At 35.3% G+C, this 15,068-nt stretch overlaps 1 protein-coding gene across 2 annotated transcripts; it reads right to left on the reverse strand.

The window, feature by feature from the left end:
* Positions 1-634: 634 nt before the first annotated feature.
* LOC128552275 (hemagglutinin/amebocyte aggregation factor-like) lies at positions 635-12,099 on the reverse strand. 2 transcript variants are annotated; one of them, XM_053533304.1, is made up of 6 exons: positions 11,944-12,099; positions 9,073-9,192; positions 7,340-7,451; positions 6,205-6,339; positions 5,648-5,771; positions 635-3,630 (listed from the first exon to the last, which is right to left on the reverse strand). In XM_053533304.1, exons 1-6 carry the CDS (start codon positions 11,950-11,952, stop codon positions 3,585-3,587), a joined length of 546 nt encoding a protein of 181 aa, XP_053389279.1. In that variant the 5' UTR covers positions 11,953-12,099; the 3' UTR covers positions 635-3,584. The 2 variants fall into 2 exon arrangements, with proteins under 2 accessions (XP_053389279.1, XP_053389280.1); XM_053533305.1 differs by lacking the exon at positions 11,944-12,099 and adding an exon at positions 9,393-10,413.
* Positions 12,100-15,068: the final 2,969 nt, after the last annotated feature.

Genomic DNA, 15,068 nt, shown 5'->3' on the forward strand with positions numbered 1-15,068 from the left:
CTCAGATGCCCACCTTTGTCTGAAATAACCAGCGAATGGTCACCCTTGATGTTTCAAATAAAAAAAAGCTGAAAGTCACGTCACATATGACAAATAAATACGTCGGTTTGACTTAAAAAAGATCAAAGATATTTTACGCCATGTCCAAAATCCTATTTCAGGAATCATTAGAACACCTCTGTTTCCGTATGCTGTGATAAGGTTGTAATTTGGTCAAATGTTATTATTATTTAAGGAACTGGTGATTTACATGTCATGCTGAGTAAATGTTTAAGTTATTCGTGTTAGTTTTAGTTTATACTCTATTCTAATTCATTTCAACCCCTTTGCGATGCAAACTTGATGTTTATTTTAATTGCTTTTGGGTCCGCACCTTTAAAGTAGGCGAGATCCAAGTAGGTCACAAAACCTGGTCCTACGTGTTTGGCCTTTGCCACCTTAATCACTAGACCAACGCCTTCCCTGGTAGTACAGTATACTGGACATGCACTTTAGAGCTGTGGGTGTGCATGCGTGGAAATGATGCAAGGCGGACATTTTAAATCTATTTAAAGATTAACATCAGAGTTTTATTTGTACTTTGCCATATTCACTATTGACTGATTCATCAAGCTTTGTAACAAAAAAGATGAAAAAACGTCTTTGCTTTATTCAAAATTCAAACGTCCTATGTATCAAAGGCAGAGACATACTAGTACAGAAGCCACTTTGTCTACGACACAACAAAAGATGAAAAGAAGTCTTTGTTCTATTCATATTGAAAGATCCTTTATGCTTAATATGTCGTAACAACATTAATCGGTGCATGATGTTTATGTCACTGAACGCGGAGGCGTCCCACTGTGTTTCTTTATACGTTTTTGTTAAGTTTTTCATATGATTAACTTATGCATTTTTGTGCTTATGTCTATCATACATGCATCTATACATTACTAATCATTTGGGTTTGATAGTGACCCTAAATCACCCTTTATGGAAATATGTGGCGTCAGTATGATAAATAGGGGAAGGGGAAGCATTAGCCCATTCATACTTATCATACTGACCGCACATATTTCCTTGAAGGGTCACTAGCAATCCCTATAACTGATTTGTTTTATCAACCATTTCTTTTTACGACATAGAAATCCTAATAAGCAGACTTTATATGAATCATAGAACAGTAAATTCTGGTGTCATGTGGAACTTATGATTTTTTAGGACCTACTGCATTTTGTAACGCTAATTAATATTGTCGTGATCATGCTATTATTTATATGTATATTGGTTTATGTCGATGTGCTGTAAATGCATAACACTTAATAAATTTTATGTTATGTTCTGCTTATTCAAGTTAATAGATGTATGCCTGAAGACTATATACATGTATATGTAAAATGCCACCAACGTTTGTCCGACCCAAACCCTCGTACTGCTACCTGTCCTGGGCAGGAGTGCCGACAGAACAATTTCGCAAACAGTGCCTATGTATAAAGCAACGTTTACAAAAGAACTGTTCAAATCTTAATGTATGACTAAATTCCTATTGGCGAACTATACGGCACAAAATTCCTGAAACGGAGGATTACAATGTATGGCACTGTACGACGTCTCCTGTATATAGATATGGTAGACTCGAAATTTACTTTATATTTAAAAGTCATAAGTAAAATAGATAAACAAAGTCATGGATAAAACCACTGCACAAATTATTTACAGAAGATTTTAGATAAAATATATTCAAATGACAAAGCCGTTATTAATTAATCAATCTCTTCTTTAATATCATTGTTCGGCATGCACGAAATGGGATATAAAGAAAGATCGAGTATGTTAGTCTTATCTACTTTACTATTATTGTCATCATTTTAAAGTTTTGTTTCATGTAAATTGTTCTTTTTAACACAAAAAAGCTAACATACAGTCAAAACAGAAGACTTATTTTTTAAATTAAAACCTATAAAGCTGTATTTTGCATATATGGTCTAGGTGCTCCATGGAATGTAATGTTAACGTTGTTAGGTTTCAAGATTTATAAAAACGTACAGCTTATAATTGACAAATTAAGAGGTTTTAAAATTACGCGAGAATTTTGCTGCTATTCAAAATTCTTGCATTTATCAGTTAATGTTAATCTTTAAATAAGGTAAAATAAACTGTTCACTATACGCTATTTCATCGACTAATTCTAACCAGTATGATTTACACTGTAAATGACGTCATGTCATGACCTTTGGAGCACCTTGACGCACAAACAATGTTGGATATAAAAGTATTTCCAGTTCGTATACATGTATAATGATACAGTTAAATGTATATTTGATATCAAATTTACATGTTGAATCCCATATAGATAATGTCAAAAATACAAAAAGTAAAGATTATCATGCAACAAAGCAATTAGTGTTTCTAACAAGTCTAGTACAGAAACATATTAATAAATACTTAACCAAATTAGTGATGACAAAGCAAGAGACACTTTATTGACAATACAATCACGACATGAAAATGATTGTTTTCAATTTTTAACAGTCTATATACACACATTATAGTTTGATTAGAATGGAATTGTTGCAGATTGCCCCTGCTAGTGGCATTACTTAAAACAATGTTTCTCATTAAAGATCTGGTGCATCCGTTCTGCGCATGCCCTGAATGATTATCAATTGGAGCGCACGGCAAATTACGCAATGTTTTGCGTGTCCGCACGCATTTAGTGTATAATATGCATAATATACTGACTAAAGGTTAGGGACAGTATGACCATGGTTACAAAATATAGACATTTAAGATATATTTGTTCAAATTGCTTGAATCCGGGACATACCGGAGTCTGTAATATATCGCAGGCACCAGATCTGTTTTTAGTCACAGCCTTCTCAAAATAACGGTATTGTACACGTGACAGTTTTTTGTTTTTTTTTGCTAATTCACACTGTTGTATCAAAACTTGTTTGTTTCTATCTGAGTAAAAAGGATACAAAATGGTGTCAAACTCATGTCTCACAACAAGTGAAATAATAACACAAACAAAGAAAATCTCTCTATCTCTACATAATTGCTGCATTCAGTTTAAAAAAATAAAATAATTTTACTCCCCCCCGCCCCCACTGCAATAATAGTTCAAGTATCACAAAAGAAAAACTTACATGGCTGAGGCGTTTTGAAAGTACTTGAGTGTATGTTGCAATGCAAAACAATGAGGAATAATAATGAAACCATTCAAAACGTGTATATGTTAACCTATAAATGGGCACTGACACAAACAGGGAATTGAACATTGAAATTATTGACGAAAAATTCATGTTGAAAAAACACAACTCCAGATTTATGTAACCATTTTTATAAATTAAAGTGTACCATAAATCGCTAGTAATAAAGAAAATGATGAAACAAAGACAGTTAAAGTATACTGTAAGAAGAAAATCTATATATAAAATACACAAGTTGTCTTTACAATATGTAGGATTCACACACAAGTCCTAGCTAGAGACACATTTGAAAGGTGATGTAGAATTGAAGAAATTCAATTGTTTCATTATTCTAAGGTCTATTTCAATAACATCGGTTTATGTCACTTTGGTCTTGTCCTAGTTGATTCATGTTTACCATCTCTTGATGTTGCAAACATTGTACATATAGATTCTGTCCCTGAAAGAAACAATAATAAATATACCCTTTGGAAACTCATAAACCAACCAATCAGTATAATAGCAGACTTGGTTTGAATGAGTCTGTTCATGAGAGGTAATAAATGTTCAACACCTCTCATGCCCCTAGCACCAACTTAATTCAATCACATAGATATTGAATGGACTCCATGCTCCCTAAGATCAGAAAATATAAGAACATCAAATTCAAGCACGGTGAGACTTTTTACAGCCGCCACATCGTCACTTAAAGATTGCTGCTGTGGAATTCAATCACAAAGATATTCAATGGACTCTATGATATCACAAAGCATTCTACATGTGTTGATTTAGAAAGACACTTCTTACACATTATTTGAAATGAAAGTATGTAAACCAATTTCAAATGAAGCAATGAAATATCACAGAAATAACATTAAAAGAAAATACGTATTCACGGATAATGTCACTGCGGCCATCCGTACATAAAGCAATATATTGCAATATATAATGCTACTTATATTGCACTGTAATTTTAAGAAACTGTCAGCTGCTGCTGGAAAGGAAGTGAGAACTTACGGAATCACATGTTAATGTCTGTTGTAAGTGATTTTATATATTCCGGAGGATGGTAGTTTGGGGACAGAATCGGAGTATGAGTGAAGTAAATTACTTGATAAATAGATTTTAAACCACCTGCAGTTTAGTGCTACAGTCCGTTCGATCACGGTACCCCCGGGCTTTTCGTTTGGTTTTATTAGCTGACCATGTATTATTACGAATTGTGTGTATAATGTTTATTGTTCTGTGTCTAACTAGGAAGGTCAAGGTCAAAACTGTTGAATGTGATAGTTTTGGCGGATTCATTTCATTTTTTCAGTTAAAGAATGTCGTACTTAATTGCTTTAACTTCAATGATCCCCCGCAGGGAGTGGTGGGGATGGGGGCGAGTTATAGGAATGGTTTCCGTACGTTCTTCCGTCCGCCCGTCCGTAACAATTGTGTTCGCTCCATATAATTTAAACCCCCTTGAACAATATTCATGGAACTTTGGTCAAATAATGATCTCATCAAGACCATATCGTCTCAAGGTCAAGGTTACAACTCAATGTCAAAGGTTTGAGCATTGCGTTTTGTTTCCGCTCTATATCTCCTAAACCCATTGAAGGATTTTCATGAGCTTTTGGTTACTGTCCGCTCTGAATCTACTAAATCCCTTAAAGGCTTTTCATGGTCAAGGTCACAACTCAAAGTCATAGATTTGAGCCTTCCATTTTGTGTCCGATCTGTATCTCCTAAACCCCTTGAAGGATTTTAATACGACTTTGCTGTAATATACTCATGATGTTTATATTAATCTTATTCCTAAGATTTCTCAGCATATCGATTGGAACAGATTCATTCATAAATGGACTATTAGATATACGTAACAACTTCAAGTTTCTACCCAATACCATCAACCCTTTCACTATCCATAACAGCGGCGGGGGATATAACTGTCTTTCAGACTGCCTTGTTTGTATAATTTTCCAGGCATGTTTTCAAAGTTGTTTTGTTATTTGGATATTGATGAATCTAGGTATACTACCCAGGAAGATAACATATAGGAACTTTTTGATCAAGGATTCATATCCAGTTGAACAGCTGTGATTGTGTATTCTGGAGCTCTGAGATGTGTTTATCTAGTGTAAATGATAATGGCATATCGGGTAGGGAATGGGGACTAACGCTCCTTTGTACACCTTCTTTGGTATTTGGATAATAACAAAGACAGATACATCTGTTGTATTTTAACTTAAAAGATCTAGACAAAGGAAAGAGGTTAAGTGGTTTTTCAATTTGGACCAGCTAAAGACAAAGTAATAATTAGACATTTAATAGGATGATAACTAGTTATAATGATTTAATAAAGTTGTGTTTGGAATTTAGTAAATCTGAACGTACATATGTTCATACATATAAATGAAACGTATTTATAGATTATCTATTGTTTTGGTACGTTTTAATAGCTTCAGCTCAATTAAGGAGATGACGCTTACTCTCGGCCATCGTGATGGATAGAAATGACACCCTTTATAACTTTTCCTTCAGGTACTGTAAAGTCTTGTACTCCGTCGTAATTATTGGTCAATTCTGTAAACTCACAATCATATAGATGAAAGTCTGAAATAAGATAGATTAATACATATGAGAGATAGTGAATACGCGGAAAATCCTTAGATTCAAGACAATGAATGCGACAAGTAGATGATGATGGCTCATAAAGCCCATGGATTAGCTTGGAATATATTGCGCTGTTTATGTTATTTTTAGTTGGCTTTAACGATATATTATATGTCCGACACAATTAAAGGTCATAGGGCGACTTTCCAGCTTTGAAGGCGGAGGAGGATCCCAAGTGGCCCTCCGTGCAATATTTCATCACGAGTGAGCACCTGGGTAGAACCACCGACTGTCTGTAAACCAGCTGGATAGCTTCCTCACCACTTCCAGGACTATCACAATGATACGTACATGAATACTATACAGTATTTTTAGTTAAGTAAGTGATACTGTTGCCAAGGTAACAATATATACACGGAATGCACAACATTACCATTAAATCCACAACAGTGAAACTTCCATCTTCTGTCCTCGCGCCCATTACGGTGTTCACTTTGCATGCCAACAATGTACATATTTGACCTACACTGGAATGCTAACAGACCGTCCAAATCATTTTCCCAGTTTGCTGAAACAGTGTACGAACTGTATCGTAAATTTTTACAACAGTTTTATCGTCTGGCAGTAAAACAGAAGTAAAAGAAAGAGCACATATACTACTTTCTGCTAGGAGAGCACAAACGATTGGATAAACCTCGTGTTGAAATCGAAATAAGAAGTGTGTTTAACTCTGAAGTTCTCGTCTTAAGGTCGAATTATTTGAATAAAGTAAGTTTTACAAAACAAAGCGAAGCCATTACCGATGCTTATAGTAATTTCATTATTTACAGCATCGCTAAATAATCGATTATTGTTAGTTTTATCGATTTATTTAGCACAATCTTTTTAGTTTCATCCAAAATATTTACATTCGCCCTATTCTTTTCCATTGAAAGTAATGACGTTCATTTTGTATGAAAATGTGTGCAACTTATAATATAAACTTGTTTCCGAATGCAAAAGAAATGCATATTGTAAACATAAGAAATGAATTAATATTTTCGGAGTTCATACGAAATGATCGACAGAAGAAGATTGGCAAATTAAATATGGATCGATAGCGCGATTCATGGATTTGCCTATCCTATTCTGACGTTCATTTTGCATTAACTCCGAAAACAATATTACATTTCTTAAGCGTTTGATTAGTTGCCATTATTTGTGCCTCTCACTATAGCTATATAATATAGACTTACTATGAGGCATGCCGGTAAACAGCAAAACTATTGCTCGAGGTCCGGTGGACCGAGAGTTAATATATTTAGTATTTACATGTACTATTAATAGTCAAATCAGTCAAACTGACTGACAGGCCATTGTATTAGTGTTCAATTACATGATATAAGAAATAATGTTTAATGTCTTTTTTTCAAGTTTTGACTTTAGCCCAGCAAAATTTAGTTCTTAAAAATAGAAAGGTCGATAGCATAAACTATGGACCGGCATTTTATATATGAAGTCATGAAATAATGTTATTCAGTTAATGAAGTAAACAGAATGAATTCTGAATCTGTGAGTCCTGTACTTACTTGAGTCCTCGCACTTTCTCCGACCACGTACACCCGGTACGTCTCCGCAATGAATGCGAAATCTTCTGTCCTCAAATCCATCATGATGAACACTGTATATAGAGCTAATAGCCTAACAAAGGACAAAATTTTTGTCAAAGCAAAGAAATTCACGTGAGACGTACCATAAAAAAGCAAATTCGATGAAATGGTATCCCCCACCGAATGGGTTTGTGATGAGATGTTGTAAAGAAATATATCCGGCAAGAAGTTAAGAATGTTGCTAAGAGGCAAATTATTTCATTAGTCAGGGTCAATTTAAGAGAAAACAAATGTTCTAAGTGTAGATAATAAATTTATGTAACATCTTGATCCTGACAGACTGTAATAAGCTTAGCTTTTATAATTGTACGGAGTTATTTGAAATGTGAGTTTGAAGTGTAACTAGTATGAAATATTCTATTGAAGTAGTTTGGAACCAAGTGTCGATGTACATTTGAACCTAAAAGAACCGATATGTCCTTTAAAAAGAGCACAATCAAGTAAGAATTCTGGAACAGGGGTGGTCGCGGGATGTGGTTACAACTTAACATGTTGATAAATATTCATAAATATTCATAGAAGGTTTAGAAAAATGAATCCAAAAGTAATGAAAAAAATAATGGGGGTGGGGGCTGGGATAGGGATGACCGGGTGAGGGTACAAAACTTCACATGTTGATAATAAATTATATTTATGGAAAATAAAAAATGAAAAAAAAAATTGTTGGGGTAGGGGGAGGGATGCTGCATGATCAGGGTGGTTGGGGTGACTGGATTGAGGAGCCAGGCGGGGAAGGGTACAACTTTGCAAGTTATAATATATAAATATTCATGGAACGCTTGAACATTTTTAAAATAAGGAATTACAAAAAAAAATGTATGGAAAATAATGAAAGATTAGTTTAATGAAATTCTACCAACTGGTAAGTTTGTTATGTACAAATATGTGGATTTAAAAAAATAAAAGGGCAATAACTCTGGAGTTACTGAAGACATCCTGACGAAATTGTGTGTGCACTACCACATCATGGTGATCTAAATTCAGTTAAAGTTTTATAGTTCTAGATCAAATAAATCACAAGTTATGAAGCAGACATTGTCATATTTATAGTGCCCTATATAGTTACCACAAGATATTTCTAAGGGCAATACCTTTGGTGTAACTTGGGCAATCTGACTGAAACCTGACAGGCCGCATAACCCCTTAGTGGTGAAAATGTGTATGAAATTTTATTTAAATATTCTCAGCCACTTTCTAGATATGGCTCCGGAAGGACAAATGAACGGACTGAAAGACGAACGGTAGGACGGACTGACAACGCCAAAACTATATCCTTACGACAGAAGAACATAAATTGCCATGCTCCATCTTAACTTAACTAATGAATAGATTTATGAACTCGTTGAACTAGATTACTTAACTTATAAACTTATAAGATATTTGATAAATAAGGAAAACAAATATCAAGTATTAATCATACAATATCACCATTTTTCCCGCGTTAGAGTCAAAACACATTGCGTTAAACATACAAACACGCACTCACACACACAACGCGCACACGCGCACCTGCACGTGCACACACATAAGCACGCGCACACGCGCGCACACACACACACACACGCACACACACGTGTGCATACACACATGTACACACAGCGAATGCTTACGTACACATACATGTATATTTATATCAAAGCCATCGCACTTGCCTGCTTTTTAGATGCACATTTAAAGTCCAGTATGCCGTCATATACGTTGTTGTAATCATCATGACTTTCAGATCGTCTTATAGTGAGACACATGATTGTAACAAAACATAGAACTCCAGACTGTAATTGTAAATATATAGAGGATATTTGTTGAGTGGCATAGCCGCAAGTGAAAATGTAAGACATGTTAATCATAAGTGAAAGAAACTTTGATATTATATGTAAACAAATTTTCTTTTAATTTCATGTTTGGACTAACTTACCCATTTTATAGTTTGTTACCAGTGAAAAATATATTTGAAAATGACAGATATATTCACCGAGTCTTTAATATTTCGCTAATTCACTGAAAATCATGTAATAAATATTTCTTCTTCTCGTTCGCGACTACACTGTCAGACCAGTAGCCTCGATGAAACTTGTGGTTTGCCGCAGATCCTCAATGCCTCCATACAGTTTCTGGTGGATTGAGGTATTTATCGGTCAAGTCGCAGCTCGCTCCTGGTCATACCTTTTACATCTCTGAAGTATATGCTTCGCAGTCTGATCTCCCTCACCACATGGACAAGTTGGCGATGATGCCAGTCTGTATTTCTTGAACATGTGAGCATTGAGCTATATTTTCTGTACTTTATTTCAAGAGAGAGACAATGTCACAATTATACTCATCTTCAATATTAAACATAGTCATAATAACCTTTTGAACTTGAAACAATCTAATTGATAATATTTGTGAAGTAATATAAACAACTGAATTTCAGAAGAAAATATAATTTATCTGCCAAACTTTCAAATGTATCAAAATATGATGTGAGACGATGTGACACGGCGATAATACGATAATACGATATGTAGGAGCGAAATTATGGAGAAATTACGAAAGTACGATAGTACGATATTAATTTCGCGCTTTCGCTTAAACCTTTGTGTATTTGCGTACGAATTTTAGGACCTAAGGACGATAACATGAAAGGTCAATATAGCATTTTCGCCCTTAGGTTAAGCGATAACAATTGCGACAAAATGAAAACATTATGCGAAAGTGCAATATTGATATCGTCTCTTCACATCATGTTTTTACGTTTCTGTGTCGTATTATTGCGCCATCGCAATGTATCGTCACAAGTTATTTAGTTATTGTTGATGTTGTTTTTTTATGTATTATATCGTAATTTGACTGTAAAAAAACAAGGATAGTATCAAACAGGGAAAAGCACGTTCTTAGAACGCAGCCTCCCCAAACGTAAACCCGGCACGCGGACACGCACACGACCAACACACTCACACAGCAAACACACAAGGACAAGACAAACAAACAAAGGAACACAGAGTGGCACCGCCTTGGAACGGTCAGTGGCAAAACCTCACACTTATCCCCCCCCCCCCCCCCCCCACCATGTTCCAATATCACAAGACAGTGTAAATAAAAGTTATCCCACCCAGGTGACACCCTAACATACGGAAAGGCCACAGAAGGCATGTAATGTAAAATGCAAAAATGCTCATGTATGTATCCATATAAATGCAATCCGTAAGTACCTAAACGCACGTATTCAGTGCCTTTGCAGAAGACAGAACAACAAGGGAAACACACTTACGGGCCCGACGAAACAGGCCAGAAGACTGAAATCAAAACACCTCACTCCTGGTGGGATTTAAGAACTACCTATCATAGAGTTCTCCACCTGTTCTCTCAGATCTTTTTATGGACTGTTATATGATAGTCGACGCAGCGTAAATTGGAATTTGGACACATTTCAGGTCTGTTACCTTAAAAATCTTGTATAGAAATATATAACTATGACAATAGTACTTATGTGTGGCGACTGTAAAAAGTCTCCCCTTACTTGGACTCAGTGTTGTTGTTATATTTTCTGGTCCTTTGGGACCATGGAGAGCATTAAATTTTACTATAATAGAATTCCGCTTAAGCCGGTGCTAGGGGGTGCTGCACATTTCATAATCTCTAATAAACGGGCTCAGTCCATTTAAGTTTGCTATTATGTTTTAGAGTCACATCGACATAATGTTCATCATGTGGTGACATTTCCAGCTTTTCGTAGAGGAGGAAAACCCTATTTGCCCCTCCGGGCATTGGTTCAGGCATAAACCTACATCTTGGTAGAACCACCGAACTTGATAGAATTACCGACCTTGCGTAAGATAGCTTGTGGGATTTTCAAAGCGAGATCAGTGACGGACAAAATCAGGACCATACTGTTCTTCCAGACCAATTGTTTTTGTTGTAGTAAAGCTGTTCAAAATCTTTTTAGTCATTATGGTATCAATATACTAAGAAACAAAATACATATCAGACGAATTTGTGTAAAATATCAATATTGAGTGTTAAATTGTGTTCTCTTACGATTCGAGTTTGAATTGGGAAAAATAGTTACGTTTCAAAGACAGCACTTTTTAACATATGAACCTCCTGCTTGCAGAATTCCAGGAATCGTGTTCTAAATTGACTAAACAAGTTACAAGAAAAACTATTTTACATTCAGTTTTCACGGACTGGCTCGTTAGTCACATCTTTTACAGGTGGATACAGGTAAGAATAACATATTTTCAAGTTTTCTTTTTTATGAAATACAACAGTATTACATTGTTCAATGTACAAGTACATAATTTAAATATCTTTGTAGTAGATTATAAAACTGGAAGTGTATAGGTTTGAATGACGAGTTACTACAACATGTGAGGTCGGCACTCTCCTTTGGCAGATGGTATAAAATTATTGAAATTATTTACATCAATACAATAAAAATTAGAACCAATGGAAAACATTTAGAACGTGTTCATTTGTTCATTTTGCGTCCTTTTTGAACTTGATAAAAATACAAAAAGATCAATCTTAATAACTGAACTTACCTGAGCCATTTTCTTTTGAACATAAACACGTTTACGTGTATTCCTCTCTTACTGTTGTATATTTTTATATAGATGTTTACCAAACAGTAATGTTATATACTCTTAAACAGCAGTAAATAATTTCCGTATACATAGGAATACTTGTTATATGTGACTACATAATGTGATCTTTTAAAAGTAGATAACAAAGCCAAACTTTGTAAACAACTTCAAACATGAAATTATATATTTTTTGGTTTTGTTAGGTTTAACGTCAAACCGACCCAATTACAGGTCATGTTGCGACTTTCCAGCTTTTGATTGTGGAGAAAGACCCCAGGTGCATGAATGCAAACATATCTTTGTTTTATTTATAAAAGTTTGCATTTTTCAAACGATATAATCTGTCATTCAGGAAGAAGCGTGAATATTGATCATAATCAACGAGCTGTGAATCGGTAAGCGATGGCCCAATCAAAAACAAAATGAAGCCAAACAAATTCCCCTGCAAGATTAAGGAAGTGTTGATCACGAAAGGAACACAAAAATATTATTAATAAGTAACAGTGTTCATCATTAAATATTATGCTTTTAGTATTTCTCTGTAGATACCAGATAGTTTCATTGTTGTTCTTTGCATATGGTTGACAAACACATACTCCTTATTCCGTGTCTTAGTGGTTAGCTTGAACATCACTCATGGGAGTCGTTATAAGGTGTCCTGCTGCCGAGCCGCAAGCTAGTTAAGCTTGCCGACTGCATAGCTGTCTGGTGCCTGGCATTTTAGATATAGAATTTGGAAACCTAATGTGTACAAAACAAAGATACTTGATTAGTCCAAATGACTCGCCCTTTCGAAAGGGAGGACACATTAAAAAACAAAAGCTGCTTTTACTTTATAAAAGCTTAATTCTATTAGCCTTTATGCCCTCCATTTTTACAGCGGCAAGATCAGTCTCTTTTTAATTTGAAATGTTAAAACTATCATCGACGCTATATAATACAAACCTGTATTTGAAAGTGCAGATCAGATACGAACCAAAAAAAAAAACTGTAGTAATATATACATGTATATGGAAGTTTTTACTTCAATGATACTTTAGTAATTGTGGCTTGCAGTGACAGCTTTTTTTAACTTGGGGGATTTACCATTTCTTTGTCATTTTAAAGTAATACTAAAAATAGGACCGAAGCTTATCTGAAATCAGATCTTGCAAATTTGTAAGTTTTAGGTTTAGTATTTCAGTTATGTAATGGCGAGCAGTTAAACTAACCTGTGTTTCTTGGATTCTGTTATCAGTACAAACCTGTTTCCCGTAGGTAACTGCCGACCTTTTTACATGAATCAGATGATTTCTGGCAAATTTTTACTACTAAATCGTCAGGAAGAACATACGCCGATGATTTGTCGATCAAAGTTTATTTAGAAAAAGTACCCGAGCCAAATACGTAACTGGCCCCTGCCACTTAAAAGTAATATATAAATATTCAAAATTCTAATATGCCTGTTTCTGTTAAAACACTTCTACGCTAGAATGACGTCACGTTAACGTGCGGTGAAGTTAATGTTTTTGTTGCGACCAAGAAAGAGCGCTACTATATTTTATCAACTGTTTTAGAGTAAGGGCATATTAAAATCGGAATAATTTATACTAAAACCATATTTTAACACTATCTATGCACTCGGCCGGTAATACGCCGTACAAATAATTTCACTCGGCCGGTAATACGCCGTACAAATTACGCCCGACGTATAGCCGCCCATCGTGCATAAATATGTGTTAAAACACTCTTTCGCTATAAATTATTTCTTAAACAGATCATTTCCAACTTTGGGAGTAACTTTAATCTTAATTATATATTCATAAAGTCGGCGGCGGATAGGGACATTCTTTTACATCAACGTCGGTGTACAAACAGTGTCTAACATCGTAACATTTTGCTGTCTTTGACGGTTTATGGCATAGTTGGTTGAATTTCGTAGACGTGTACATAGGACCAATTCGTTATACCCAACCCGGTATACGCCGGTTACGTGAACAGCAAGAAAGATAATCTCGGCGGTATTAGAATAAACGAATGCTTTTGCGTATACCGGCCGCGACAGCTGCAACTAAAAAGTAAATTTCTAGCTTTTTTATGATTTTGTCATGTGACCTGTTCCAGCAAAGTCGGTATTTTATCTTGTGGTATGTTTCTACCTTTACCAAAAAGTACCTAGCCGATTGTCAGTAGCGAAACGGCGTAATGAAATGGCCCATAACTCGGGGTGATATAGGGAAGGGTCATTGCTTGTACAGGTACATTTTTATATCAACAAATACCCTGTCCAAGTGGAATTGGATTGGATCAATCTGACTAAAGTACATCTCCAGTTACACTACGCTTAGAATCTGAAGACGTTCTATTGATAGCCTCGTTCTGACTACCCTTCCGCTAGCTAATCAGAGCCTTACTTACAACATTTTGTATGTGAAAGTAGAAGTTTAAAAAATCTATATTTAGCCTGGGTGTTTCATCTTTATATTTCTTATGACCACCACATCGCGACTACGCCCTCGTGTTTTGAGAGAAATCATATGTCATGGTACGGACTTGGTCACGTAAGGTGTCAGACAGCCGGTTAGCTCAGTCGGTAGGGCACTCGCTATGTAAGCGAGGGGTCCCGGGTCGAACCCCGGACTGACGGCATATTTTTCTCACCCTTTGACATTCGGCGCTATTTTGATGGTTCAGCTAAATGCTTGTTGAAACAAGTCGTCTGATTGGTTCAAATAAAAATAGATTTGCGAAAATAAAATTAGCAATTTTGGAAATCCAAAATATACAGAAGATGTATGTGATTGAATTATTCACAGATCTTCGTTTCAAGTACTTTAGTCAGATTGTGGATTTGATTTGATTTATTGGAATATATATAATTCGGCTGAGCTATTACTCTTTAACATATCGTTATTTAATTTCTATGTTAGAAAGTAACGACTAAACCCATTTCAGGTAACACAATACATATTCTGTTCGTATCGAGGAGATCAGATCTAAACGTTTCAGACTGATATTGTATTTCCATGCATGATTCTGCAATAAAAGAGCCCTTATTTAAAACACGTGATTACATCTAACAAATCGTTTAACAAAATACTTGC

The sequence above is a fragment of the Mercenaria mercenaria genome, unplaced genomic scaffold (genome assembly GCF_021730395.1).
Source record: "Mercenaria mercenaria strain notata unplaced genomic scaffold, MADL_Memer_1 contig_2224, whole genome shotgun sequence".
NCBI classification, from domain to species: domain Eukaryota; kingdom Metazoa; phylum Mollusca; class Bivalvia; order Venerida; family Veneridae; genus Mercenaria; species Mercenaria mercenaria.